Source organism: Thrips palmi, unplaced genomic scaffold (assembly GCF_012932325.1).
Source record: "Thrips palmi isolate BJ-2018 unplaced genomic scaffold, TpBJ-2018v1 HiC_scaffold_8, whole genome shotgun sequence".
NCBI lineage: Eukaryota > Metazoa > Arthropoda > Insecta > Thysanoptera > Thripidae > Thrips > Thrips palmi.
This window is the reverse complement of record NW_023144635.1, coordinates 2,736,680-2,764,641: the sequence shown is the minus strand read 5'-3', so window position 1 is coordinate 2,764,641 and position 27,962 is coordinate 2,736,680. Positions and strand designations below refer to the sequence as shown.

The 27,962-nt window shown below is 42.5% G+C and overlaps 5 protein-coding genes across 14 annotated transcripts in view; 2 read left to right on the top strand and 3 right to left on the bottom strand.

Moving 5' to 3' along the window:
• The first annotated feature begins 5 nt into the window (after positions 1–5).
• On the top strand, positions 6–2,633 carry LOC117653170 (aspartate aminotransferase, cytoplasmic). Its single transcript, XM_034398632.1, has 7 exons — positions 6–251; positions 578–868; positions 947–1,164; positions 1,245–1,395; positions 1,476–1,641; positions 1,724–1,866; positions 1,977–2,633. The coding sequence occupies exons 1-7, from the start codon at positions 140–142 to the stop codon at positions 2,117–2,119; spliced, it is 1,224 nt and encodes a 407-aa protein (XP_034254523.1). The 5' UTR covers positions 6–139; the 3' UTR covers positions 2,120–2,633.
• LOC117653166 lies at positions 2,624–6,367 on the bottom strand. The gene is made up of 4 exons (XM_034398621.1): positions 6,230–6,367; positions 4,518–5,992; positions 3,648–4,436; positions 2,624–3,563 (listed from the first exon to the last, which is right to left on the bottom strand). The coding sequence occupies exons 2-4, from the start codon at positions 5,982–5,984 to the stop codon at positions 3,438–3,440; spliced, it is 2,382 nt and encodes a 793-aa protein (XP_034254512.1). The 5' UTR covers positions 5,985–5,992; positions 6,230–6,367; the 3' UTR covers positions 2,624–3,437.
• A 389-nt stretch (positions 6,368–6,756) lies between these two features.
• Positions 6,757–10,113, top strand: LOC117653167 (zinc finger protein 260-like). Its single transcript, XM_034398622.1, has 3 exons — positions 6,757–7,080; positions 7,382–7,513; positions 7,590–10,113. Exons 1-3 carry the CDS (start codon positions 6,925–6,927, stop codon positions 9,438–9,440), a joined length of 2,139 nt encoding a protein of 712 aa, XP_034254513.1. The 5' UTR covers positions 6,757–6,924; the 3' UTR covers positions 9,441–10,113.
• On the bottom strand, positions 10,010–13,661 carry LOC117653174 (gametocyte-specific factor 1 homolog). 2 transcript variants are annotated; one of them, XM_034398640.1, is made up of 5 exons: positions 13,469–13,661; positions 11,031–11,206; positions 10,816–10,950; positions 10,537–10,734; positions 10,010–10,455 (listed from the first exon to the last, which is right to left on the bottom strand). In XM_034398640.1, the coding sequence occupies exons 1-5, from the start codon at positions 13,509–13,511 to the stop codon at positions 10,222–10,224; spliced, it is 786 nt and encodes a 261-aa protein (XP_034254531.1). In that variant the 5' UTR covers positions 13,512–13,661; the 3' UTR covers positions 10,010–10,221. The 2 variants fall into 2 exon arrangements, with proteins under 2 accessions (XP_034254531.1, XP_034254532.1); XM_034398641.1 differs by lacking the exon at positions 13,469–13,661 and adding an exon at positions 11,605–11,813.
• Positions 13,662–14,074: 413 nt separating this feature from the next.
• Positions 14,075–27,962, bottom strand: part of LOC117653168 (kinesin light chain) — a 53,426-nt gene continuing 39,538 nt past the window's right edge. For 7 of the 9 annotated variants that reach the window (XM_034398624.1, XM_034398625.1, XM_034398627.1 and 4 more), the window contains 10 exons: positions 25,250–25,481; positions 24,881–25,105; positions 24,702–24,801; positions 24,312–24,628; positions 24,045–24,215; positions 23,756–23,960; positions 21,094–21,203; positions 20,871–20,987; positions 20,616–20,789; positions 17,644–19,221 (listed from right to left, as the gene is read on the bottom strand). In XM_034398624.1, the coding sequence (XP_034254515.1) occupies positions 19,075–19,221; positions 20,616–20,789; positions 20,871–20,987; positions 21,094–21,203; positions 23,756–23,960; positions 24,045–24,215; positions 24,312–24,628; positions 24,702–24,801; positions 24,881–25,105; positions 25,250–25,456 (1,773 nt within the window). In that variant the 5' untranslated portion in view covers positions 25,457–25,481 and the 3' untranslated portion in view covers positions 17,644–19,074. Of the gene's footprint in view, positions 15,665–15,741; positions 15,794–16,906; positions 17,032–17,643; positions 19,222–20,615; positions 20,790–20,870; positions 20,988–21,093; positions 21,204–23,755; positions 23,961–24,044; positions 24,216–24,311; positions 24,629–24,701; positions 24,802–24,880; positions 25,106–25,249; positions 25,482–27,962 lie in introns of those variants that run through there. The other 2 variants (XM_034398631.1, XM_034398630.1) reach the window with 2 other exon arrangements.

The following is a 27,962-nucleotide window of genomic DNA, read 5'->3' as shown; positions in this document are numbered from 1 at the left end:
GAGGGAAGGTCAAACACACTCAATAACAGCGCCGGATCAGCGAGGCTGGCCACTTGTTCGGGTGTATTTGTCAACGGGTGAACACCGGCTGAACACCGTGTCACTGTCACTTCATCCACTTCGCCTAAACCCCATCAAAATGGCAACCTGGTTTTCCTGCGTTGAGATGGGACCTCCCATCGAAGTGTTCGCGTTGAATAAGTCTTTTTTGGAAGACAAGCACCCTCAGAAAGTCAATCTGGGAGTTGGAGGTAAGGTTACTATGGGAGCTGTCTCTTTTTTCGAGTTTCTTATGTTTGTTGCGTATTGTAAGAGGCAAACTACCTTTTGCCACCTGCACCACCGGTGTCTTTATAGCCTACCTACCGAAACCTTCGGCGTTTTAATTCATGTACTATTACATAATAAGACAATTATTGCTCCAATCTGGTTAGTATCTGTAGGTCAATGGGTTCAAGGTCCATTTCTTCCTATTGTGACCCTTATCTGAGTAGGCCGACAGTTGTTATGCTTTCTCTTGATAGCTTGCACAACCCTGACCTCTACTGACTGATGCTCTGTATTATTTGTGTTTCAGCGTACAGAACGAATGAAGGCAAACCATGGGTGCTGCCTGTGGTACGTCGCACGGAACAGCAGATGGCAGCTAATGAAGAATTGAACCATGAATACCTACCTGTCTTGGGACTGGAAAGTTTTTCCTCTGGAGCGACTGGCATGCTCCTTGGATCAGACAGTCCTGCATTGGCCGATGGACGAGCATTTGGAGTACAGACACTTAGTGGTACAGGAGCTCTTAAGGTTGGAGCGGACTTTCTTCATAAGCACCTAAAACTCACCACATTCTACTACTCATCGCCAACTTGGGGTATGTCAAACTTTATCTCGTATTTGAAATATCCCACTTTCCTCAACTTCAAATACACTGACCTTCTTTTATTTCCAGAAAATCATGGACTAATCTTTAGCAATGCTGGATTTACTGAGCCTCGCCAGTACCGCTACTGGAACCCTGAAACCAGGAACATTGACTTTGAAGGAATGCTGGAGGACCTGAAGAATGCTCCCAAAGGTTCAGTCATTATTTTGCATGCTTGTGCCCACAATCCTACTGGCTGTGATCCTACTCCTGAGCAGTGGGAGAAAATAGCTGATGTCATCGAAGTCAGTATTGTCTTTCAAACTGCTTCTTCTGTCATTATCCAGTGCTGTTCCATATAATTTTAAATTTCCATTTTACTCAGGAAAAAGGACTGTTCCCATTCTTTGATTCAGCCTATCAAGGCTTTGCCTCTGGTGACCTGCTGAAAGATGCACAAGCTGTTCGATACTTTGTAAAGCGAGGCTTCGAACTGTTTTGCTCCCAGTCATTTGCCAAAAACTTTGGCCTTTACAGTAAGTTATGGATATTGCTAATGGGCCTCTGTGGAACTGAAGTTGATTTGCTTCTTTGGTAACTTTTCTTTGTGTTTCAGATGAGCGTGTCGGTAATTTAACTGTTGTGATGAAGGATAAGAAGTGCATGGCTGAAGTAAAGTCTCAGATCACCTTGATCATCCGAGGAAATTACTCCAACCCACCGAACCATGGAGCCCGTATTGTATCTACAGTGCTCAATGACCCTCAGCTTTTCAAAGAATGGTAAATACTGCTCAGTTACTCAAAGTTAATAGTTTTATATGAACTTTGTGGTTCATTTATATTTGGTGGTTTTCATGCGCAGGGAAGATTGTATCAAGACCATGTCAAGCAGAATTTTGAGCATGCGCAAAGGGCTGCAAGAACGTCTGGAGAAGTTGGGAACCCCTGGCTCATGGGATCACATCACAAGGCAGATTGGAATGTTTTCCTACACTGGCCTCACAGGTGAGCATATTACTTTCAACATGAGGGAACTGTTCTCCATTCTATGCTACGCTTTTCACTTCTCCTCCATAAACTTACCACTGGCTCTTATTTTTTCATCTTCTTTACAGAATCTCAGGTGGCTTACATGGTCAAAGAATTCCATATCTACCTGCTCAAGTCTGGACGCATTAACATGTGTGGGCTTACTACTAGCAACATTGACCATGTAGCTCAAGGCATTCATGATGCTGTGACCAAAGCTCCCAAGTAAATTTTGTTTATGGGCATGTACCTCCAAGAATTGATTGAGCTATATAGAGAAAAAAAGGTAGGGAGATTATGAGGCTTTGATTGTTACCGTTTGTTTTTAAGGTCTATAGTTTTAAAATGTAGGAGTTATTGGTTACCCTGTAATCTTGTGCAAAGACAATATGTTACATTAATTAATTAATGAATATCACCACGGGTTCATTGTTAAAGCTTTTTAAGTATTATGTTGCACAGTGTGTTAAGCTGCCACATTTGCCTGTTTCATAGATTTTGTAGTTTTAAGGAGAACAATGCATTTACAAAGTTCCATGATGTCGCATTTTGTCCTATAAATCCTAATTAAATGCCAATGAGTTTCCTAGTCAGTGTCATTCCTTGTGTGGAAGCTTTGGATCATGATAATTTGAAGTAAATTTTACTCTGTACTTAGTTCTGATCCCCCTCCTCCTCTTATTAGGAAAATCATGAGTTGTGTGAAATATTGTGAGGTCTTAGTAAAGAAGAATTTTTTTTAACCATGTGACTAAATTTATTTGAACACACTACTAAGTACTTCCAGTCTTCAATGAGGAGCTACTTGAAAACTTAAATTGACTAACGAACTTCTCCATTGGCCCCATTCACTGACTAGATTAAAGTTAGCATTACACTAACACTAAACTAAAAATCTGCCCGAAGAACATTGAATCATTCCTTGCCTCTACAAGATTGAACAACAGAGCTCGGAAACGAAGTACTACACAGCAAAGTAGAAAATAATACTGAACTTTCAATACTTTGGTAACAACTGTACAACAAGACAAGTAATTTTACATCGAGAGAACTTGTTGCATCAATACAAAAGACACTAAAGATAAAACTGAGAGCCATGAATCATTATCTGCCAAACAGACTAAAATTAATGAGATGGCATTAATGGTTCATCATGCAACACAATTGACAGCAAACATTAAAAATCTTGATGTTTACCCTACTTAAAAGCTAACATTCTTAAGGTTAAAAAGTATAATTATAATTCTATAATGAGATCAGTTTTCTGAAGTCTTTTGAAACAAAAGTAATCATATTCTAAATAAAAATCATCACAGACAATAACAGATACATGAATAAATAATAGGGATTAATATGCAAGCCATCACAGCAAAATGATGCTCGACTCGATAGCATTACACATGGCAATACAATACTGACTTTAACTTTCCAAACACTTGAGTTCATGAACCATGCTTAGTAATATTTTATTGAAGAATACAGAACAAGTAGTGACTGAGTAAGATCATTCAATGCACAAAATAACTTTATTATAATAATAATTCATACTAATGATGTTTTGAAGTAGAGGCACATTTGTTTGAATTTAAAACTTCCAGAAATGATTCTGTTTTGGCCCAAACCTGATTAGTGTACTCATCTAGCTCTTCCAAACATTGGAGCAAGGAGCCATCCTGAAAGTCACAAAATTGAGATAACATGATTGTATGTCTCATTCAAGTAAAAAGAAACAGGAACAAAAGAAGGAGACAACTTACCATCTCAGAGCATTCTGGTACAACAGAAGCGTCCAGTTGTTGCTGAGTAGGTGGTGGTCGCACACTAGATGGTTCCGCATGAGTGATGTGCTTGTATTGACATGGACATTCATTTGACGGCAATTTGTCTAGAAGCATGTCGAGTAAACTTACTAATGTGTGTAAGGTAACAGAGCTTTTGAGAGTATTGATTTTCATTTCCAGGGTCTTAAGAATATGCTGAAGTGATCTCTCCTCTTCAGGATTTGCAGGTACAACATGGTCTTGATCTTTCAACATGAGTGACAAAAGTTTAGCAAGTTCAGATCCATTCATTTGAGTTGCAATTCTGTGAGCTTGTCCCTTTGTTTCACAAAAAGTTTCACTCTTATTGCGCACTTCCTCATGTCCTGATTTAACAATGCAACCACATGGTTTGTATTGTCCTTCACAGGCATGTGACGAATTTGAACCTTTAGTCACTTGCAAATTGGAGGAACAGTTCTTGGGAAGCATCGAGCAGCTTGATTCTGGTAGAATAGATGAGTTCAATTTGCTACTTTGGTCTGAATCTGTGGCAAGTTGACTAAATGAATCAGTGCAACCAGATACTTCACCCAAGCAAAGCATTGGAACGATTGGTGTACTCATTTGGCTGCTGCTAGATGGAAACTCCACAGTATTTGCAGCATTGACTTGAACTCCAATACTAGAGAAAACTTTTCTCAGTTTTGAGTTAGATTCATTGCCTTTATAGCGAGAGGGAAATTCAGAATCAGGTGTATGAAGGCTCTTCTGCCAGCGCTGAACCTGGAAAAGCAAGGAAAAATTACAATCACAACTGGTAAATATAAAAAATAATTACAGTAATTCAGCGTGATTGCCACTTACTTTCTTTATTGGATCTTCATTAGGTTCAGCATTTAAAGGCAAAGGCCTTGGTGACAGAAAATAGCTCCCAATGCCAGTGTCAATAGTTACTTCCTGAACAGGATGGTGAGAAGAGGAAACTGATGATGCATCAACTGAAGACTTGGAATTCAGGGGAGTAACAGTTCGATCCAACCGAACAGAAGTGCAATACAAACTGGATATAGGCCGTAAAGGTGCACTTATTACGACTTCTTTTTTTTTCTCATTACCATTGTTGTACTTAGACCATTCATCTTTGAAATTCAAGCTGGAATCGGCAGTATCTATATTCTCAAAGTTAGAAAGGAACATTGAGCTAGTTAGACTACAATCATCAATTTCAGATAAAGCTGATGGCTGTTTCATTTGTTTAGAAAATGAAGCCTTTGGGTTCAAACTGTATGATGACTGACTCTTAAACCCAAAGGACTCATTTTTCATTGCAGGTGGAGCTAAATTTTCATGCCAGCCAAAGCGAAGTTTATCAATTTTGTTTTCTGCTTCAGCATATTTTCCAAGAAGGCAATTGTAATCTTCTTGGAGCTTCTGCAGAAGACGGTCCTTTTCTTCCATGTCTTGCTGCATTTTTTGAACAATGTGAATCAGAGCTGGATTGTCCTCGGGTTGAGAGTGATTGTCTTCAAAAGTTTGTTTCAGACGGTGAACAACTGAGTTTTTGGACTGGGCTCTTTCTTTTCGCCTCACTGCATCTGCATTTTTTATACTTTGAATATAATGTTTCACTTTGCTCTCAACATGGTCATAATTGCGTCCATTACTGCTCAAACTGAGTAAGCTTTCCGAACGCATGAAGCCCGAGTCTCTTGATCTGTTACGCAAGTAAAGAGAAGACAGAGAAGATCTTTCCACAGGTAAACGCTGGGAGGGATTTTTAAGGCCATTTGAGGGAATGCTTGATACATCATGCAGAGAGTGGCTGAGTTTTGATTCTCTGATGTGATTTAATTTATCAAAATCTAATGCGTTTTCACTGGGAGCTCTTTCTCGGAAGACATTGCCTTGTCTATCTCTAGAACTTTCTGACAAGCAAGAATTATTCAGTGGACAGTAGAGTAGATCTTCAGAGTTCGATCTTGGACTAGCATACAATGTCTTTGAAGAGCTGCATAGCGATTGCAAACTGCCAGATGCAACAAATGGCGGTTCATCTTCCATTCCCTCAGCCTTGATAATTTTGCCACAAGGGTCTGGGACTATTTGCCCCTCTGAAGACTTCGGTGAAGAACTAAGGCCTTTCCCATCCACACCCAAACTTGAGATTCTGGACAAACAACTTCCACATGATTCAGAAAAGCTGGTTGTATTCTCCATCCATGCTGGCTCAATATCTTCAAGAGTACCAAGATATGAGGAAGAGTTCAAATAATTTGATTGAGAATCCACCAAACCAATGTTATGAGGGTTCATCTTCTGAGGACTATCCATTTAAATGACTGTAACAAACCCGGACATAAGTTAGAATATTTTTTAAAAACGATATATGTACATATGATTGATGAAGTGGGGAACCACATTTAGTTACAACACATTCACTTCCACAATAAACTCAAACTCTAAACGAGGGGCTACCACGAATAACCTGACAACGCGTGTCCAGGAGGTAAGCAACAAATATTCAATCAAAATGAATTTGAATACGACCAAAAACCTAGATAATTCAAAATACTTACAAAAGCATTACAAGGTTTTCGGGTCGAGTGTCACAACTCTGTTTGACTTGGCTGGCTTTCTGATTCTGATTTCCCTCTGAAACCATTTGTTGTTTTTCCTTCCTTGCCAGCCAATGGCCACGGCCGACAAGATTCTACACACCGCAGACCATAGATAACCACTAGGCAACTAGAGGAGCAGTGCTCTGGGCTTGCAGGTCAAGAAGCAAAACAAACAATTTATCACTGCAGCCAAAATTTTTATTAGAAGTAACAAAGATGTATAATTTTCTTTCAACGTGAGACATCGAGTCATTAGTGGCCATTATTAGGAGAAATAAGTTAAAACTGAAAATCCCGGGCTCCAAAACGGTGTCTTAACAAAAAAAATTTTTAAGTTGAACCCAAATATTGCGATATTGTCCTTCGTCGAATAAATGAATGTATATTGCGTATTTTGTAGGATGCCACAGCAAAAATGTCTCACAAGTTCTTTTTGGTCTCAAATCGACGTATGTCATAACTTAAAAGGTTGATAGGTTGCACAAACTGTGTGCAGTTTACGTTCGATTTTGCTGTTGTTAGTGTGTTTGTGTTTTTATCCAAAAGTTGGTCGTGATTGAATGAATAGCACAGTCGCATTAAATGCCGAGTAATGCGTTAATTCCAAACATGTATTCTTTTACGTATTGGGAGTTGCTCCCACTTAGGTGAAAATGGTCGATTGTAACAGAGTACCATACTCAAACAACATGAATATGGTGTGTCGGCTATGTCTGTCAGAGGACGGCAATAAAGTGCCAATTTTTGATGATAACAACAAACATGCTGTGCCTTTACCGATTCAGATCATGTCATGTGCACAAATTCAGGTGAGCAATGTTGGAGTTCATTCTTCACGTTACGAGGACTCGTTGATGGTCTTGGCGGTGGAAAGTTGCATCTCATTTCAGTAATTTTACCCCCCAAATATTAGAACCAATTATTGTATTCTTAAATACGTTGAATAGTGTGTCATTTTTTATTTATTTCTTGTTGATTATTTGTTGGTTGTCTATGCTTACTTGTGCATTACTTTTGTGTCATATCCATTGTATCTCAAAATCTAATTCATAACCTCTGACAAATAAATATGCGTTACAACACAGTTTAAATGAAGAATTCTTCCTACAGGTCTATGCCAATGATGGTCTGCCCTCTCAAGCCTGTGCTAACTGTATAGAAAAGGTAGAGCAGTGGTTCGAGTTCAAGGGAGTGTGCACCCGCTCTGATGAGAAATTACGTCAGTTAATTGTTAAGAAAGAGGTGAGTTAAATCAGGGCTCGGTGCCTGCCACATTTGATTTTTCAGCTCTGTTCATATTACAATTTATATTTTGCAGAGCTTGCCACAGTGGGAAGACGGAAGAATGAGCTCAAGCCCAAAGCCAGAAGACACAAGTCAAAATTCATCATTCTGTCAGTATGAAAATGGTCAGCCTCAAGAAGTCGAGGTACCAGAGGTGGAATGTGATGTTGGATTTGCCTCTGACCGATGTGAGGATTCGGACTCAGAAAACAGTGTTACAAACAATAAGGAAACTACCAGCACTTCTAGGGATAGAAGGAAGCTGACAAAGGTGCAGGCTTCTCTGAAAGATGGGTCACTGCCTTCATCGGAGATGTATTTCTCTTCTTTAGATGAAGAAAGTGCTTCTGATGGGGATGCTGACTGGGATGAATTCAAATGTGAGGTGTGTGACAAGGTTCTTAAGTCAGATGCTGCTCTTAAAAAGCACAAACTAAATCATGCAAGAAAGCGTAAATTTCCTTGTACTATCTGTGGTAAAGCATTTCTGTTTAAAAACCATCAAGTGCGTCATGAACGTAATTTGCATGGGAAAGACCCAGATGATATTTTTCCTTGTACTGGATGTGAGAGAAAGTTTACCAGGGAATTTGAGCTGAAAGCACATTATCGCACCCACTCTGATAATGTGACATTTGAATGTGAATTTTGTAGCAAAGTTTTGGAAGATGAACCCAGTCTATCAGATCATATTAAGTTACATTTGAGTGACCGACCGCACATTTGTGAAACATGTGGAAAAACATTTGTCCGGAATAGTCACCTTAAAAAGCATATTTGGACTCACAGTAATGAAAAGAAACCTCATCGATGTTCTTATTGTGGTAAATCATTTTTGGACCTGAGCTCTCTCCAGGACCATCTTACAACTCACACAGGAGAAAAGCCATATCTGTGTACGCATTGTGGTAAATCTTTTTCTCAAGCACCAGCTTTAATCATGCATGAGAAAATTCATGCCACTGGACGCACACACTCTTGTAAATACTGTCCTAAAAGATTTACTTCTGCTGTTGAAGTGTCAGAGCACATGAAGGATAATCACTCAGGAGAGAAACCTTTTACATGTGGCACCTGTGGTAAGACTTTTGCTATGCAGATTGTTTATCTAAAGCATGTAAAGCGTCATGAGAGTTTGTTCCTGTGCAATGTCTGTGGCAAGACCTTCTCAAGCAAGCAAGGTTTGAAAAGGCATGTTCGCATTCACACTGGAGAAAAACCATATCTTTGTCAATATTGTAACACCTATTTCCGAACCTCTGCACATCTTGTAGAACATGTTCGTATTCACACAGGGGATCGCCCTTATGCTTGTGAAACATGTGGGAAAAGTTTTGCAAGGAGAACCCACCTTCAGCAGCATGTTCGCTCTCACACTGGTGAAAAACCATATGTTTGCAAATACTGTGGCAAACCCTGGGCTTCTTCCAGCAACTTGGCAGAACATGTTAGGATTCACACTGGCGAAAAGCCTTATATTTGTCAAATCTGTGGGCAAGCGTTTGGAAAAAGGTCTGCCTTACAAGAACATCTGAAGGGACATTCCTCATCAGAGGAGATGGGAGCCAATACCCCTGGCCCTGCATCTTCTCCTGGGAGTGTATCTCTCCCATTGTCTAGTTCAGGCCAGCTGTCAATGGCTGATGAATCATGGGCTTCCAGTAATTTAATGGATCATGTTAGGAGTCACTCTGGCGATAAACCTTACATATGTCAAATTTGCGGACAAGCATTTGAAGAGGAATCTGTCATGCAAGATCATATGAAAGGACACTCTGAGAATGCTCATTCCCCTTGTCCCACCTCACCATCAGTAGGCATACCTCTATCTCTTTCAAGCTCAGGCCAAATGTCATTGTCAGTGCCCAATGTTCTTGCTTCTTGATTGAACCTTGATTTGGCTCAGCTGTTGTTTTTCCCACTTTTTTTTTACAGACTATGCCTACTTGTGACAAGAATGAGTCTGTCAGTACTACTACCATTGTAACTTTATTCTGTTTTGCCTTCTTGAATTGTACTTGTTCCTGTTTTTTAATGCCTTTCTTGTATAGATACCAATTTACAATGTTGTGAGCTTATATAACTAGGTTAAATGAGCATTGCACTAGACATTCAAATGCTATTGTGATATGAAATGAGATGACTATTGGTCCAGTTTCAATTCTACTTTTTTTATTGTCAAAGAAAAATGTGATGTTGTTCACTGTTGACTCAAGCTGCAGACATTCTTGGGGTGTCTCGCTCTTGGTAATTGACACAATGACTTAAGCAGTGCAACAATTTTATTTTCCTTGGACCCTCTGCATGATCAGTAACCTTCTTTGTTTGTACCCCGCTGTTCATGGAATCTGTTTTTAATAGTCTAGAAATTTTCAGAGGCTACCCAATATGTTAATATTCATACTTGACTGTGATGCATGAGTGTTTTCTCAGGGAAATAATTGTAAACAGAGATATTTTGATCTTACAAGAAATATATTGTAATGAAAATTAAAAATAGTGAAAATGGAATAACTTTGACCAATGAGTGTTACATAGTAAACGAGTTAACAAATTAATCAAATTCTTCTCGCTCTTCATTTTGACTGAAATGAAATTAATATGAAATGAAGTAACTTAACAACATGATAAACATAGTTTCTTAGTTCACAAGTGAAACGATTGAATCAGATCCTTGGCCTTCCTCTTCCCCAAGCACCAGTCGGTTGGTAAGATGCTCCTTCTTGAATGCTGCCTCTGCCAAGGCCGCTCCACTGCACACCCTGGAGAGCAGGCCCTGCCGCTCCTGGATTTACAGGGCCGGCTGAAGAACTGCTTGATGTTGAAGCACTTGGTTGGCCTCGCCCAAGGAATCCCTTAGGTAGTTCTTTTGGATATCTGAGGGGTTCTAAAGTCGCATTCTGCAAAAGTAAACCAAAATGTAACAATGCAACAACTAACGTAGAATAAGCCAAATGAACATTTTCATACAGAATACATACTTCTTTGGGCTTCATAGGTTCCGCTTTCACCTTGGCTTTGGTAACACCCTTGAGACTTTCATCTTCATCCCTCTGCTGGATGTGCCTCCGATGCTCAGCCCTGAAAGCCTTTCTTTCAGCAGGAGGTACACAATGCACGCCTCTGATGATTGACTTTTGCCTAGCGTTTTCCTTGGGGTCAAAGCAATTAACAGCTCCCTAAAGAAAAAGGAAAAGGCAGATTAGAAAGGAAATTATCAAAATTTCTTAGACATATGCGAATGAATCCTGGTAACTCACATCGTCCCAATTTTCTCCTGAATCCGGCAGCTCAATGTGCTCTATTGGAGCAAGGCTCTTAAATTCCTCGTTGTTGAAAGTAACAATAGACGCTTGAAAGCTGTGCCGATTAGGGCATTCATGATTTTCATGGTGCTACAATGGAACAAACAAAATAAAGTCAAACAAGCACAAACAAAATTATAACACCAAAATAAGTTAAAATCTTATGTTACCGGAAGTTCTGCCTTGGGCATATGATGATTGCTGTTGTGAACACAACGGCCCCAATCGAGGGATGCGTGCTGTTTCCTGCACTTCACAAGATGCGTATTCATACGGTATTTTAAAATCGTGTGGGCAGTGTTGTATGGGCAAACTAAATACTTCTCTGTTTCATGGCTCATGTTAACTGCAAGAGAAAATCAAACACATAAGATGAAAACTAATAGTTTGAGAATAAGGGGTGAGAAGTCAGTATACCAGCTGATGTGAACAAAGGTTAAACGTAGGCAATCAATAAACAAATATCAGGAATATAACCCCATAAAACAGGATACTTTCTTTTAAGCTTATTACTTCCACCCCATAAAACAAAATCTTTTCTTTTTAGCTAAATACTTTCAAAGATTTAGAATGCCACTGGGATGATCAAATTGGAGAAAACCCCGAACTATTAGGCCAAATTAGAGGAAAATAGAGGGTTACCAAAGAATACATATGGAACACCCTGTAGTGCATGCACACAAACTAACTTCAGATTAAAACAAGCTTAAATTGATTAACTTGACCTAAATGCTGTGGGCATACCGTTTCAAGGTTGCTGCGAACAATGCAGCAAGAAACTAATGACAGGAGGTGATCAGTTTCAGAAACTGATGCAAGCCTGAACTAATGCCTTCGACACGCACTTGCACCGTTGCAATGCACACACTACACAAACACAACACCAACACAAAGCTCTGCTTCTGCTGCTGCTACCACTGGAGCTCGAATACGACGACTGACCTACTGCCGCCGCTGCAACCCACCACTACAACTTGGGTCCCCCTCCCCCTCCCCCTCCCCTCCCCTCCCCTCCCCTCCGCGACCATCCGCGACCTCGGTCCCCCCTCCCCTCTTCCAAGGCTCCAGCAGCGGCTCCAGCAGCGGCTCCAGCGTTGCCGTCCCTTGCGTCGCAGGGAGGGAATGCCCAAGAACAGACAAATCCCGAAATTTTTGGTCGGAGGGGGCCAACCCTAGAAACCCTCGCTCTCCCTGTCTTGACAAACCTGCAACCTCCTTGGAACTCCCTTCAGGCACCGCAAAAAGCTTGGTGCCTGGTGCCTACGTACTGAGTTCATATTTATTCGCCCAGCACAAATCACGGTGTATAGGAACATAGTGGCGCGAATGGGGGCGGCCACCCAAACCCATGATCCGCCTAATGACCCCCAGCACGCGACGCACTAGTCGTGTAGTTTCGACTTCCTATTTATTTCAAACCGGCTCTTAGTTCCTGTTCCTCGTTGAGCTCGTCTTTTGCGTCCTCCGGAACTCGAGGGCAAATGGGGAAAAAGCTGGCATACGAAATTTCAGCTTCCCGTGCCGAGGCACGGCACGAAAACCTGGACCCACCAATTTTCAGAAAACGACAGTAGCAGAGTATCGGCCACCGTGGTATCGGCCGTGTCTCCGCCCCGCCCCACCGCGATCCAGGCGAGGGGTCCAGGCTGCGACGTCCTGGCTCCGGGACTAATCCGGGACTCCACGGGCAGGTACCCGGAATAGGGGGCGACAACCACCGCACCGCGGCCACGAAGCGCAAGGACTTCCCAGAATTCTGACACCCGGGGGCACCCGGGCCCGGGGCTCTACGCGGAACGCGAAGACTGCTGCGTCCTGTTGTGCCGGGGGATATGGGACCGCCCTTAAATACCGGTCACGTGGCGACTGGATGGAACTGAGAGACCGGGAGGGAAAAGGGGGGGGCAGGATTTTGCTTTGGGGAGGCTCACGGCTGCTCACGGCTCGCACTTTTCTCTCGGAAGGGGGAGGAGTCAACTCCCCTCACCCGTGTGCCGGTCCCTGCAGGCGACTGGGCGGGCGCCTGGAAGGTAGGCTACTCATCCTACCGCTGCAACAGCATTCTAACGCCCGCATTCGTGATGTGCAACGGTTGCACTATAGTCCCTAGAGCAGGCCTCCGCCGCCTCCGCCCGACGATGCAGTCAGAAAAATGCTTGCAGAGAACAGCGAAATCAGCATGAGCACGGTGTCAGTGAGGGGAAGGGGGAGAGGGGTACTCTATCGCTGTTGTGCAACGCCCGCCCCAGACCCACAACCCACGATCATGACACTCAATCTTTTTGAAGAAACGACCCTCGCCACATTTATACGAGTTGAACAAAACAAATCAAACTGGGGAAAGGACGTGACGATTCGGACGGCAACCTTCAACAATGCATACATAACCCTTCTCCCTCGCGGATGCAGCTGCATCCTGAACCGAAATAATCGCCACAAAGGGACCCACATAATTCGATCTGAAAAGTGAAATTCGGGAGAGATTCATCTTGCCCTACCGCAATCATCTTTATTTACTAAGTACGAAACTGCCGACGCGGCCGCCGGCCGGCTCTTCTCGTAGCAAGAACAGCAAGAACCGTTCCGGTGAACAGAAACCCCAAATTACCTGGCCCCGTAGGGATTTGGGGAATCGTCGGAAGTCCGGCCATTTCCTCGTCCTTGGCTAGGCTTTGGGCTAGGTAAGGATAGGTGCACTGCTTGCGTTTTTTTGTTGACTGGTGGCGGTGGCAGCGTGGAGCGTGGCGTGGGTGGAGGCTTCCTAGTGCAGCGGTGGTGGTGGTGCGGCGGTGAGGCTGGGGTGTGAGGATGGGGGCAGGGGAGAGAGGTGGATGAACCACCACCACCACACCTCTTTTCCCTCCCCGTCTGCTTCTTGAACGAAACGAAACTGCAAGAGCAGCTAATGAAAAAAGAATTTAGTAAAAGAGGATCCTACGGGTCGAATATTTCACAAATAATCATGCCAATGAGACAGAAACAGTCGCGGAAGGGTTGAGCGGTTGGCTGTTCTGTTGTTTTCGTTTCCATCCGTCACCCCGCCACCCGTTTGAACTGAACTTTTCAAACCGCTTCTACGGAGCGGCGCTTTTTGAGGTGGTCTGAAGATCACGGAACGTATCCGTTGCCCCTGTCTCTACAGAACTTCGCAGAACCTGATATCCTGGATGAAACCGTGGTTGCAGGTAAAAGAACACTGCAAATAAAACTGACATTTTTTGAAATAAATACTAAATTTATTGGTCTTGTATACAGCTTGGATAAAGCAAAATTAGGACATGCATTGCAGTGTGAATAAATGAGCCTTCACTTTACCCTTGAAGATAACAGTTTTAATATGAAAAATGTAGCACAAGTACTGTTGACAACCAGTGCATTACAATTGAAACATGTTCATTGTGGGTCTTCCAAGGACAAAATTAACTAAGAACCAAATTTCTGAAGTAATAAAAGGAACAAGTATTCCAAAGTATTGCAGCAAAATGAAATATATTATCACAGAGTTTCTAATACTTCAGAGGCAAAATGCTAGGCACTGGTGTGCAGTTTGCCAACTTCACTTCAAGAGGCTTCAAGGCGTGAAAACACCAGTGTGCCCCTACAACTTCCGTTTTCATTTGAATCCATTCATGCTTTTCTCAGGAATCTTTGTTTCCCAAAGCTGGATGGAAGAAGGTCTCAACGACATCAAGAGCAAAAATTTTGAACAGAAATTAGCAATGTATTCTACAACCATCAATAACAATAACCAACAAATAGACATGCTTTCCTTCAAATTATCAGTACCATTTTTTTTAATAACACATTACACATTATAATACTGAGACACTCTTCTTTAAGTCCCACACACTAAGCGGGCAGTGAAAAAAAAAGTACAAATATAACAGTCTCTTGCAATTATTGCACACTGCAAATTTTATAAAGGAATGCAATTGTAACTCAGTGTGACTAACTATTTTTCTTTAAAAACAAAAAAAGATACACTAAAAAGCTATGAGTTCAAGAATCGCTGCTAGTACCAATGAAAATAATACTTTGAATGTAGTTTATAATCTAAGAAATAAATTCTTTACAATATCAGTTTTTAGTTCTAGAACATAGTCATACCAAAAATAGCAAGCACATAAGAGGTCTGGCAAAATAGACCATACCCTTCCAATATCAATGTTTTAAATTAAGTTACTTTACAAAATTATACAGATGCAGTCCACAAAAGATCCGAATGTTTTGATGACACAAAAATGCAGCAATTATTTTAATAATGCACATTATGACACGAATTACATCCTGCACACCATCCTGCAGACTGTTGGAATTTTTGAAATGTTCGAACTAAATCTAAAGGACCACATCTGTTTCATTGAGACTTTCAAATCTCATGGGGACAATCAAAACAGAGCTACAACTTCACAAGCAGCAGCAAAAACAACCTATTTTCTGACTTTTCATAATTTCCACCATTATGACTCACAATTACAAGTTCAAAACGGTTCCAAAAATGTGCTACCACAGTTGTAGATGCACTTTGACAATGTTATTTAAAATCTGTACACTACCCACAAGAGAAGTGAGCCTATCAAAATCACGCTTACCGTGCTCTTTATTTTTTTAAGAAAAAATGCTGCATTAAGTAAGAGTCAAAATGTAAAAATTAAAACAAACAAAATTTGAAGTTTCAAAATCATAAGCTATTTTTGAGAGTCAAGTAATGTTTTATGAAATTGTTATCATGTCACGATGCTGTTTCACTTGGGCTTGAAGCTTGAACTTTTGCACTCCACAAAAGAGAGCCCCCAACACCAACCTGTTGGAAAAAATCAATCAAATTAATAATAAGTCTAACGATATAAGGAGATGCTAGTCTAGGAACTTAAGACTTGCCTGTTCCCATGTCTGGCTACTAAGAACGGACAGAGAACTTGCGCGCTTCATGCTGCAACATAAAATAAACATAATCATTTATGGTGGAAACAAAAGTTTTACAAAGATTTAACAGTAGGAGCACAAAACTCACAATTGGCAATGAGGCCAATATAGATCAAAAGAGATAAAATGAGGTGTGCCCCACAGTTTAACAAAAAGTATTGCAAAAAGGCTTGTGTAATATAAGCATGTTAGTAAAAACATTGTGAACGCTGCCAGAGTAGAGAACATTATGATGTTTCACAGCAAAAGCGCAAGTAGCATGCAACTTGATTGAAGCCACAGTTCATCCAAAATATGAAAGCATTTTGTTTGTACATTGAGAGTATTTGACATTTAAAGGGATATCTACTTGGCCACCAAATAAAAGAATGATGAAAAAAAAACTTTACTAATTCATTCAACGCACACCTTGCTATATGTAAATCATTGTACAAAATGTACAAAATTTGGCAAATATATTGAAGGCTGCCTTTGTCACTGCCTTCAGTCAACATTGGAGCACTCATCTGGCAAGGGCTCTTGGTAAAAAAGTGCAAGTACCACCTTGCTCCTTCCATATCCATAGAATTTGCACACTTTATACACCTACAGATAACCATGCCCAGATAGCCAAAACTTATTGCCTACTTTGTGACAATTCAGAAAATCAACTTAGAAGTACAGCCCTCTTTTGAATTTTATGGCTATGTTCTGACATGCATTATTCTTCTTCCTTAGCAAATTTGAAAGCTAAACATTTAACCTGTAGCCGGTTGCAAAAGCAACACACACACATCCATGTGTATGCGTTTACAGACACAGACCTGTGTACTGTACATAGAATATAGTTGTTCCCTCTCTTTGACTTGAGAGTCTACAAGGCAATGTCATGCACGTTGCTCTTCACTATTGTGTACAACAAAACTGGTCAACATTGTGCCGCTAAAGATGATGTGATTAAGTTATTTGATTGTGATACAAATAATAACAATGAGAATTGACATGCACGACAGTTGACTAAATAAATAATTTTAGAACCCAGAAAAAATGAAATAAGGACCAAATTGTTGTCTTATAACTGTGAAAATTTGTTCCTGCTCTGAGGAGTGTAACAAAATATATCTGGACTCAAGCGCCATACCTGTGGGCCAGCCCATCCAACTCGGCTCTGGTTGGCATCGATAGACGCTGCATCAATTTGGCACTGGAGCGTCTTATTGAAGCCCTCAGCTTCGTGAAGCTGGCGCTCCGTCTTAATGGACTGGACTACAATCACCAACATACGAATGGTGCAAAAAAGGGCCTGTCATGATTTGCAGCACTATCTAGTCTAGATCCCAAACTATGGAAAATAATATCAATAGGTTATGGTTTAAAAGTGTATGGAAGTATGCAAATTCAAGTAATCTCAATCTCTAATATTTACACTTTTAGTAGCAACAATTTTTTCCTCCCACAACAAAGCAAGGGGGTAAAAAGAATTAACAAGAACTCAGCCGTCTGGCTCCCATCTTCCTCTCAAAGTGTGTCATATAAGAGTATCTATCATTGTGATACCTTCTCTTGGATTCTCACATTTCCATCCAACTGCAGTCATTTGATTATTCTGAGACCATGGTGAAGGACTACAAAATTAAGTACACAAAAAGTAGCAGAAGTGGTGTAAGCAATAAAGTGCAGTTGAACTACTGAAACCGTTCAAAGTATAGCTTTGGTTAGAATTATAAAAAAGAAAATAGAAAAGGTGGCAAAAAAAGTGTCATGTCATGCAATTGGAGTGATTGCAGTTCTAGACATAAATAATCAACAAAATTCGAGCAAAGGCAAACTGATAAAGGACGAAAAAAAAGGATCTAAGAGCAGAAAAATTAGAAACACTTAAATCTGTTGATCACAGACATAGCCTTAATTTATTTAGTATCATACACAATTGTTTCTTAAATATTGTATCAAATTCAGCCAAAAGTTAAAATTATCTACTACCTTCAACAATCTACCTTATTGCCACAAAATTCTTAATTGTGGTCATTCACTATTGACTCACACATTCAAAAGTGAGCATGGGCATGGTGCATGTAGAGTACACCTTTAAAGCTCATGAATTGATAACATGATTGCACATCACATAGGTTTCAAAAGCTTTGCACAGCACAGGGAAAATTTACAACAGTATTAATCAACCTCTTCAATATGAAAAGATAAGATATAATATTTCAAAAGTCAACAAGATTTACGTTAAAAACTTAAATGTGAAGCACTAAGAAACATCCGAGTGCAAATACCATAGTAAAATACATCTTTCAAGTTTTAACAGGCTCAAATAAAAAAAAGACTGTATAACCTACAAACTAAAGGAACTAACAGCTCTTCAATGCCCAGACAGCAGCAAATTAATCTATGTTATACAAAATGGGCATTGCTTTACATTTAAAAAAAAAATATCTTTTACACATAAAAAATTGATGCAACATAACAAGTGGTGCAGCAAAACTACATTTGCAACATCAACCATCAAACAACAAGTGTGACTAGACATGAGTGCAATTGGGATCAAACATCATCAAAGAAAGACAGTCCATCACCAGTGAAAGAAAACAGTTGTATTGAAAGAATATCAAAGTCTTTCACAGGAAAGGTAAAAATTTGACTTATAAGTGAGGTATTAATATCAAATTAAGAGACAGAATGTTAATAACAGAAGTGTTAGTAGTTGCATACTAACGAACCTTCAGGGATGAACCATTCATTTAGTCCAATAGAGTTTGCCAAAACTGCCTTAAATATTTGAAATTGCATAATCAGTTTGCAATGCCCACTGGATATTACATAAAGTTCCATTAAATTTAAGGATACTGAATGCTTTAATGCACCTGTCCGACAAATGTCAGTCTACACTTCAAATAAATTTCACTAAAGAATAGAACACATGATAAAACATGCAATAATAGTCTACTTGCAAATCAATGAGCAAACCTATGAAATTTTACAAACTGATAAAACTATGGGTGCTGGGTGTGGTTCTTATGCAATGCACTATGCATTCACAAGCCGAAGACATCAAGAAAAGCCATATCAAGTAAGAATAAATTGGTATAAATCAAGTAACAAAATTTTCACAGTGCATACAACTCATCAAAAGCACCCAAGAATAAAAACGTAGGATTTCATTAAGATAGTATGTAAATACTAAAATGATCAAGTTCCTCTTCCAGAAAAATACGAGACAATTCACAACACTTTAACAGTTAGAGTTCTGCAAGTGAAAATTGTGAAAGCGGGAGCACGAGAAAGTCATCAACAACAGTTGCTTCAGCTATTCTGGTTGAGGCCCAATGCGTTGAACAATTTGCTTTTGAGCCCGCCCTGCCTTGCGTCCGGGCCTGGCCCCGCCATGCTTGGCCCCGCCATGCCCGGCGCACTGGGTGATCGCACTACATATGACACCGGTGCAGCTGACTACGACAAAAGAGACAGAAAAAAAGAGTCAAATAAAAAAGTTAAAAAGCATATGAAAATAAGGGTGAAAATGGAAAGCATGCAAAACTTGTATTTGCCTGAAATTAAATGAGTAGTCAAAACAATTGTTTTCTTTGTTTCGGTTTTTGGGTTTTAAAGAATGATGGCAAGGCATATGATATGGACATGCCATTTTCTCCTATTGTAATCCTCAGAGCACAGGAAAGGTGAAATGAAGTGTGTTTACTATTTGGGGGGAAGGAAGTAGATGCAGAGGGTCAGTTATGTGTTAATCCATCAACTGATCAAGGATGTGAGGCAGGTAGTAAGGGTCAGGTTTGACACCCAAACATGCAAGAAGTTATTAATCAAAAATAAGATTCCTTCTTTGTCATCATTTTATAGAAATCTCAATTGAAATGAAAATCATAAGTGATCAATTTAAGTTGGTCTGTTCTGCAGTGCAACAAAATTTAAGCTGTCAAGACTAAAACCACACAAACCCACTTGATCCAATCCCAAAAGCGTAATTTACAGATAGAACAAAAGAACAAGAAAAAAGCTGTAAAATCAAATATACAGGGAGATAAAGAACATGCATTCATGCAAATTTACTTTAACAATAGCGGTAGGTTGTATGAAATTAAAAATCAAACAACTGCTGATGAAAAAAATTAATTGAAGCCTTTGTGGAAGTAGTAAAACAAACAAGCACCTGCTTTGTTGAGTGCGCATGCTTACCACAGAGAGTGTTGGAGAGAAATGTAGGAATACAAACTTTAAAATATGAACTATTTTTAAGGACTATCTTAGCATCCTAGATGAGCCTAAAATCTCATCTGTTATTTTAAGTCTATCTAAAGAAAATACTTAAGCTTATGAAAAATTAGTAACACAAAGGCTATTTTCTTATTTGAATAAAGACACTTATAAGGACTATAAGAATGTTCTGTCTACTACAGCAAGGTCCCCAAGTGTGCTTAATCCATGAATTAAAAGAGGAAAAAGAGAGCTATTTTGAAAAAAGTAAAATAAAAGGCACAAAGCCAAGGAGAAGAAGAAGACAGAAACAGAAATGGCAAACTATAAAGTGAAAGACAACTCAGGTTTACAGAGCAATTACGTGCGCGCGCGCACACACACACACACACAAACACACACATCGATAAAAAACAAATCCAATTACGAACGTTACGTGTTAATTTACACTCTTTGACAGCATAATTGGATTGAATACGGGACAGGATGAAGGGAAGAACATTAACATCAAGGAAAAGACCCGAGGAGCACATTTGACTGTGATCACAGAACAAGATTTTAAAAAAGGACGCGAAAGACTGTGATGTGTGAAACTGTCTTATAATTTAGGGTAAAAATAAAAAAATTTCACTAACCTCTTCACTTGCTTCGCTGGGCATTGATTCAAGTGACTCCCGCGAACCTCTGCGACTAGATCGCTCACGACCACTGGAACTGCGCCGTTTCTCAGCACTGCTTGACATACTTGTCTCAGCTCCAATAGTACTTAAGACCTGGGCAACCTTAGTCTGCTTCACAATATCCAAAGCCTAGTGGGAGAGAAACAAAACCCTTTCAAGAAAAGAAATATGAATTAATGCCAGCATAATCGACAGTAGTTAAAATTTCACCTCTTTTCTGGAGCGTAATGCACAGTCTTCTAGTGTTTCTGCCGCCTCATATTTGCCCTGCCTTCTGTACAAAGCACCTAAATTTTTAAGGGTGGTTGTGACCGTGGGTGAATCAACCTGCAACCATTCAAATTTTAAAATAAAAAAACTATTTAAAAAAACAAAAAACAAAAAAAAAACAACCAAATGTTATGAAAAGTTTTAAAAACGGTTTTTAATTAACCTTTGCTGCTTTGTGCCAACCGCCATACTCTCCATATGGAGCGTTTTCCTTATTGCGGTGTTTATTCTCTTCTCGTTCTTCAGCCACTTGCCAAATGGGTTTGTTGTCGCCTGCAAACGTACACTTCCATTAATAATGAAACTTCCTTAGTAACCAACAAAGGTTCGATCTGTGAACTTCATTAAACATGAGAGCAGTTGTCATGAATTTTCACTCCATGACAAATGAAATAAAAGACAAAAGACAAAGCAAAACTACTTCCCTGACTATTTAACTACAATTTACTAAGCAGAAACTAGGATATGACATAACAGACTAAGAGTGCTCTGTATGTGTTTAAACACTGTCTGTGAGTGAAGGGAGTGGTGCTGAACATAAAATGAAAGGTACACAAAATAAAAATTGACAAATTTTATTCTAGGCATGTTATGTAAATTTACAGAACAGTACCACTCTCCTCACACACAAAATCTTAACTGTTTCCATCACCTGTCATATAGAACCTACTACAAAAGTAAAGATTTAGTAGAAATATCAGTTCAAAACTATGTATTGCACTTTTTAAAAGCAAACAGATTTTGGGTGCTTTCCATAGGCAAACGCCAACGTCACCGTTGCCCAACATCCGGAAGGGCCAGCGCTGCTCAGAGTAGACACTGAGCCTTGACTGTGCCTCGGCTGAGCCAAAACAATTTTGAATAGGAAGCAGAAAACAATCAACGCTTGAAATAGGATGGAAAGCACCCATTGTCCCAATGTCTTACCACACAGAATTAATATTGAAGAGATCAACGTATGCATCTCATCAAATCAAATACATAAGAATTGAAAATTAGTCTCTGAAGAAGGGAAAAGAAATGCATCAAAATTGAAGAATAAATGGAATGTTTAAGAGAGTTGCAAACTTAAAGTGTAGATACTTTAAAAAAAAATAACTCAGTTAATTTCTCTTCAGCATCAATGTAAAGAGTGTGACAAAGGAGAAAGTAGTACATTCAAAAGTAGAAAAATAAATAATTCCTACATTAAGAAAAAGGCAAACATGCAACTAAAAAAGAAGCAACAACAAAAGGACCCTTACAAATAGAGAGGAAAAAAACAAATAGAAATGTAAAGCCATCTGAATAGAACTATAAATACTTTCTGTGCATGACAAAAATTCCTACCACTAGGAATAAAAACCAAATTACAGAAAGTCTAGATAACATAATAAAATTCAATCGCAACTTTAGTCATGGGACTCCCTTACATTTCTCACACTGAACACAAACAAGTTGAGGAACCAACAGAAATGAAAGAAAAAATACAGGCAATGATGACAATGATACATAATTTAAAGTGACTGTCACACATTTCTGTTAAGTGGTTTTATTTTTAACCATCGCACCTTTTTCTAGCAGTAGAATAGAAAAAATATTGAGTGCTTTAATTGATTGTTTAACTTGTTAACTTGATAGTTACCTAAAGGGCAGTCAATAGTTCATGCCGATCAGAATGCAAAGATTAAAATTGCCAGTTGTTGGCCTACAGTGTTCGGCTTCAGTCCAGACCACAAAGCAACAACAAAGAATATACATGCTTTCTCCAAGAGGCTACTTTCATTTGAAGCTTCAAAACACACATAGCTGCGGAGGATTTTTCTAGTCCCATCTTTACATGGGGTTAATGACACCAGGTGAGATCAAGCCGCAGTAAATGTGTGAAGCTAAGTAGGAACCTTTAGGAAAAGTGCATAAATTTTATAACTTAATTAATGTAAGTTTTCTCTCTCATCATTAAGTGAAAACTAATCAGTCAGGGCAGCAGCACCTGCTTACCTTACACTACATGTAAAAATGCCACAAAAAAAGCCTACATTACCCTCATTTTCCAAACTTTTGCCCTAAAGAGAAACATGAAGTTTCATGATAAACCCTCTGCTTTTCAATAAAGTCAGCATAGGTATTAGTTTGCAGCACATCGCATATTTGTGTTCACAAAATGGAAACTTTACATTTATTTTCAGATGAAACAAGTCCAATACGTCAAGAGACACAAAAACAACATTTTAAGTCTGATACTAACAAATTCCTACGACACACATTACAACATACAATTCTACACCCATAAGCTGGTGCAGATCGCGGAAAAGAAGGGTGGACGGTCATGAGTTCTCAGTGCAGCACTCCAAGAAAGGTGCAAGGCACTGATTAGCCTCTGCAACTGATGTGAGAAGTCATTGACACGGCCCCCACTAGTCCACTCCTCTTTGGGATCTACTCCAGCTGATTGGGTGATTAATTAAGGGAAAGCCAACTGACAAGAAGCTGTAGCAGTCTACACTACCGATAGAAAGTATCTCCTCTAGTCACACACAAGGCTAAAAAATTACTCTTCCACCAAATATTACCAAAGAACGCCAATTCAGAATGTACACAGATTAATTGATGCCAAGTCATTAAAAAAAAAGACAATGATAAGTCTTAATGTGTCACAATATGAGTCATTTTCGGACATCACTAAATGCTTACTTCTTTGGCACCACTTGCACAGGTTGGACAACGTCCTGCTCAAGGCAATAAGTTCTAAGTCAAAAATATCACAATTCTTTTCATACTGTCTGAAGGTATCTGTGTATATCCCTTAGCGAACTACTAGGCATGCGTAGTTGGTGGTGACTTACCATCTATAGTTCCAAACTCTCTTTCATGTGCTCTAGTTAGAACTTGCTTGTAGAGGATCTCTGCTTCTTTGAACTTTCCCTGCTTCAGGTAGCACGACGCAAGATTGTTTTTGGTTTTTGCAACATTGGGATCGTCAGGTCCCAATTTACTTTCATAAATCTCGAGGGCCCTTTGGTAATACCTCTCAACTTCCTCAAATTTGAACTGAAATTCAAAGTAGACAGGTTTAACAGAAATGAAACTTCTCAAACAAATTATAATCTGTAAAAGTAGTTCTTGTAAGTTTACCTGGTTCTGACAAAGTAAAGCGAGATTGTTGAGTTGCTTCGCTACATCAGGGTGATCCTTGCCAAGGACTTTCTCGCGTATTTCTAAAGCCCGCTTGCAAAGAGGCTCAGCTTCCTTGTACTTCCCCCGTTTACCGTACAGAACAGCCAGGTTGTTCAATGTGGCAGCGACCTGCGGCAAACCGAAACAAATTTAAAGAGACCAATAAAACACCATAGCAAACGCCACGCCACTGCCATGGCAGAGCACTGTGCACCGTGCACTCACAGCCGGGTGGTTTTCGCCGAGGGTCTTCTCCCGGATGGCCAGGGCGTCGTTCAGGAGGTTGGCGGCGTCCTTGTACTTGTTCTGGTCCCGGTACACCAGCGCCAGGATGTTGAGCATGGTGGCCACGTCGGGGTGGTCGTGCCCGCTGGTCTTCTCCAGGTCCTCCAGGGCCTGCTTGCAAAGCGGCACCGCCACCTCGTAGCGGCCCTGCGACGCGTACTGGATCACCAGGTTGTGCAGCGTGCGCAGGCGGGCGGGGATCTCGTAGCCGGCGTTCACTTGCTGGGCGTACTGGTTGGGCGGCGTGGGCGACATGTCTGGAGCAGGACAAGTATCACAGTGAACCCTCGAAAGCGTCAGGCGTCAGGCGTCGCTGCACACTCAACTCACTGTTTCTGTCATCCGCGTCGTCGTCGGGGAAGAGGTCCACGACGGGGTCGTCCTGCCGCGGCCGGTCCGACTTGGTGGACTCCGTCATCAAGTCCTCGCCCTGCAAGCGAAGGAGAGGACACGCGTCAGCAGAGGTGTTCCCCTCCCCTTTGCGCCCAGGCCCCATCCCGGATACTCACGATGATGTCCTGGTCGTACTTCCGCATGCTCGTCATGAAGTCGATGTGCTTCTTCTCCTCCTCGAGCTGCGCCACGGCCTGCTCCGACGCCTGCAGCTTCTGCTGCGTGTTGGCCAGCTCGTCGCGCAGCCACGCGTTCTCCTGCACCAGGCGGCGCACCTGGGCGCGCAGCTTCTGCTTCTCGGCCTCCACGATCTGCAGGTGGGACGCCAGCGCCACCATCACCTGTTGGCCAAATGCGGAAATGCAGTCGAGGCAAGCACACTGCTAACTGCCCGTCGCGCTCGAACACGGTCACTTTGCTTGATCCTGAGTCAAAGAGCCAAACGCTAAAAACCCAAAACCACGAAGGAATTCCCTTTCCTTTACCTGCGCCTCGCCGAGCCCCAGCTCGATGGTGTCCAGGGACTGTCTGAGGATGCCGACCTTCTCGGTGCCGAGGGGCTGGTGCGTCTCGCTGGCCGCCGCCGCGGACAGGCCGTTGAGGATCGAGTTGTGCTCATTCTTGAGCGCCTCCAGCCCCTGCACCACCGTCTTGGTGTTGATCATGATCTCCTCCTGTGTCATCTGCGTCATCCTGCCGATTGACTCGATCTTCTTCCTGCAACACACAGACAAACAACAAACTTAGTTTCGCCATGAGAAAGTTCACGCCGCCTGGCGCATAATTAACCCTGGCCCAGCGGTTCTCAACCTTTCTCGGCTCGCGACCCCAAATTTGTAGCCAAAAATTTCCGCGACCCCCAGGAAAAGTTTCACGACCCCACGGGACCCCTCCTTTAGCATGCCACTGCGTCTGATCCGAGGCGGGCATTTTGCTCCCTCAACGGGCAATTGGTCTTTGGACTTTCCTTTAGCATGCCTCTGTTACGGAGTGCGATTATCAGTCTTAGTTTGGGGGCAGTATTGTCTCAAAGTTGGCCAAAACGCTCAGAAATGTCTTTGAAAAATCATGTTTTGGGTCGATTTTAAGCAGCCACTGCGTCTGATCCGAGGCGGGCATTTTGCTCCCTCAACGGGCAATGGTCTTTGGACCTTCCTTTAGCATGCCTCTGTTACGGAGTGCGATTATCAGTCTGTTTGGGGGCAGTTTGCTCAAATTTGGGCCCAAAAGCTCGTGCGCAAAACAGGGGCGTTTTGCACCACTGGGGTCGACCGGGCGCGCAGCTTTTTCTCCCTCCAGGGGAATTGCAGGGGGGACCTTGCCTTAGCATCCCTGTTGGAAATGCGATTATCAGTCTTAGGGGAGCAGTATTGCTAAATTGACCGTCAGCGTCAAAAAGGGTTTTTAAAACTTTTTTGAGCTTTTGGTCAAAGAGACAAACGCTCCCAAACCAAACGAAGGAAATCCCTTTTCCTTTACAAAGGCATGCTAAAAAAGGCCCAAAAGCCGATTGTCCAGGGACTGTCGAGATACCGCCTCTCGGTCCGAGGGGCGGGTGGTTGCTTAAAACGGCCCGAACACCGTTTTAAAAAATTTCGAGTTTTGGTATTCTTGAGCAACCTCCCCTGCAAACCACCCGTCAAAGGTGTTGGAATTCAAAGATCTTCCCGTGAGTGCGAAAATCCCTGCCTTGGGATCGACTTCAGTGGCTGCAAAACAGCCCAAAAACAAACCCCAGCTATCCCCCATTGAAAATTTTTTCGCCCCCCGGGGGCGCATAATTAACCCTGGCCCCTTTCGGATTTCGGCTAGAGCTATTCCCACGGGTTCTGCCTTGTTCGCCGAGGCCGTGGAGCCGCGGCGCGAGGTTCGGCTCCCCGGGAGCGGGAGCAGGGGGAGTAGGAGGAACAGGGGGAGCAGGGGGTCGAGCAGGACGCCGTGCCGACGAGGCGGCCGACGACGGCCAGAAAGGGAAAGGGCGTCTAAGAGGCTTATCAGCGAGACGACGTCTTAATTGAATCTCACAAACTGTCACAAAGGGCGGAGCGCCGGAGCCACGCTGTCGTAAACCTGCTGCAGAACAAGCTCGCCCGCCCGCCGGCGGCCGCCCCAGAGCCGCCCCTCTCCTCGTCGAGCCTCTCGCGGAGCCGCCCGCGAGGTAGGCTGGCGCACGGCGCGGCGCGCACTCCTGTTGGGCGGGGGTGTCTACCCTCCGAATGACAGGCGCTCCCGTCGAGGCCGCGAGAAAAGAACAGGGCCTGGGCCTGGGCGGCGGCGGCGCGTGAACGGATTGGCGCCGTCTCTCTCGCGCCCTCACGGAGTGCTCCATGGGTGGGACAGGGACGGCGAGGAGGACGGCGAGGCGGACCGGAGGCGTGGCACGGCGCCAAGCAGCCCTTCTTTCTCTCGCTCGGCGCGCTCGTCGGAACGAGTTCCTGCTAGCTCATTTAACCACTCCAATCGGGGAGCGAGCCCCGGCCCGGCCCCGGCCAGCTCCTCCGAGAGCCATTGGGCGAAGGGCGGGCAGGGCACCTCGAGTCGAGGCCACCGAAACAAACCTCCCCCCAAAAAAGAAAAGGGACAAAACAAGAGCGGCCCGCGTTTACGGCCGACAGCCAATCAGGGCGCGACACTGCTTGACATCGACACGGCGCAAAGAACGGCGTGGCCGCTGGAGAGCGCGCAACAGGTCAAGTCAACGAGGCAGCCAGTCGCAGGCAGGCAGGGCTGCTTGCTTGATGAGTGCGTTATCGAAAAAAAATGGGCGGGGCGCAGCGCGGGGGAGGAGAGGCGCAGTCTCGCGGGGCCAGACTCGGCGGCAAAAAGAAAAGTTAGCACGGTCGTCGTCGTCACTGTCAGCGGAGAGGAGTGGAGTGGAGGAGTCGACGGGGCAGGTCCCTGTGCGGGTAGGACGGCGCGACGGGGCGGGGCGATGTGGACGTCGTCGTGCAGCCGCTTATCTCTGCGACAGGCTGCGCGCCAGTCCCCACCCCCACCCCCACCCCCCAGCCCCGACCCGCGGCGCCGCGAGCTCCATACGTTCCGTATTTGATCGAGATTGGGTCCCGCCCAACTTTTATTGCCACGGGTCCGTCGTGGCCCTTGCGTTCCTGGCCCCGCGGTGGTGCAGGGCGCAGGGCGCGGGGCCCCCGACCGGACAGGACAAAGGCCCAAGCGAACTCCACGGCAAGGGAACAA

Coding starts and splice junctions, on each gene's coding strand:
- LOC117653170 (XM_034398632.1), top strand. CDS start 140: ATGGCAACCTGGTTTTCCTGCGTTGAGATGGGACCTCCCATCGAAGTG. Junction 869..946: donor CTACTCATCGCCAACTTGGG/GTATGTCAAACT, acceptor TTTTATTTCCAG/AAAATCATGGACTAATCTTT. Junction 1,165..1,244: donor AAATAGCTGATGTCATCGAA/GTCAGTATTGTC, acceptor CATTTTACTCAG/GAAAAAGGACTGTTCCCATT.
- LOC117653166 (XM_034398621.1), bottom strand. CDS start 5,984: ATGGATAGTCCTCAGAAGATGAACCCTCATAACATTGGTTTGGTGGAT. Junction 4,437..4,517: donor ATGAAGATCCAATAAAGAAA/GTAAGTGGCAAT, acceptor TTGCTTTTCCAG/GTTCAGCGCTGGCAGAAGAG. Junction 3,564..3,647: donor TACCAGAATGCTCTGAGATG/GTAAGTTGTCTC, acceptor TGTGACTTTCAG/GATGGCTCCTTGCTCCAATG.
- LOC117653167 (XM_034398622.1), top strand. CDS start 6,925: ATGGTCGATTGTAACAGAGTACCATACTCAAACAACATGAATATGGTG. Junction 7,081..7,381: donor TGTCATGTGCACAAATTCAG/GTGAGCAATGTT, acceptor TTCTTCCTACAG/GTCTATGCCAATGATGGTCT. Junction 7,514..7,589: donor AGTTAATTGTTAAGAAAGAG/GTGAGTTAAATC, acceptor TATATTTTGCAG/AGCTTGCCACAGTGGGAAGA.
- LOC117653174 (XM_034398640.1), bottom strand. CDS start 13,511: ATGGCCGGACTTCCGACGATTCCCCAAATCCCTACGGGGCCAG. Junction 10,951..11,030: donor TGCCCAAGGCAGAACTTCCG/GTAACATAAGAT, acceptor GTTCCATTGTAG/CACCATGAAAATCATGAATG. Junction 10,735..10,815: donor CAGGAGAAAATTGGGACGAT/GTGAGTTACCAG, acceptor CTTTTTCTTTAG/GGAGCTGTTAATTGCTTTGA.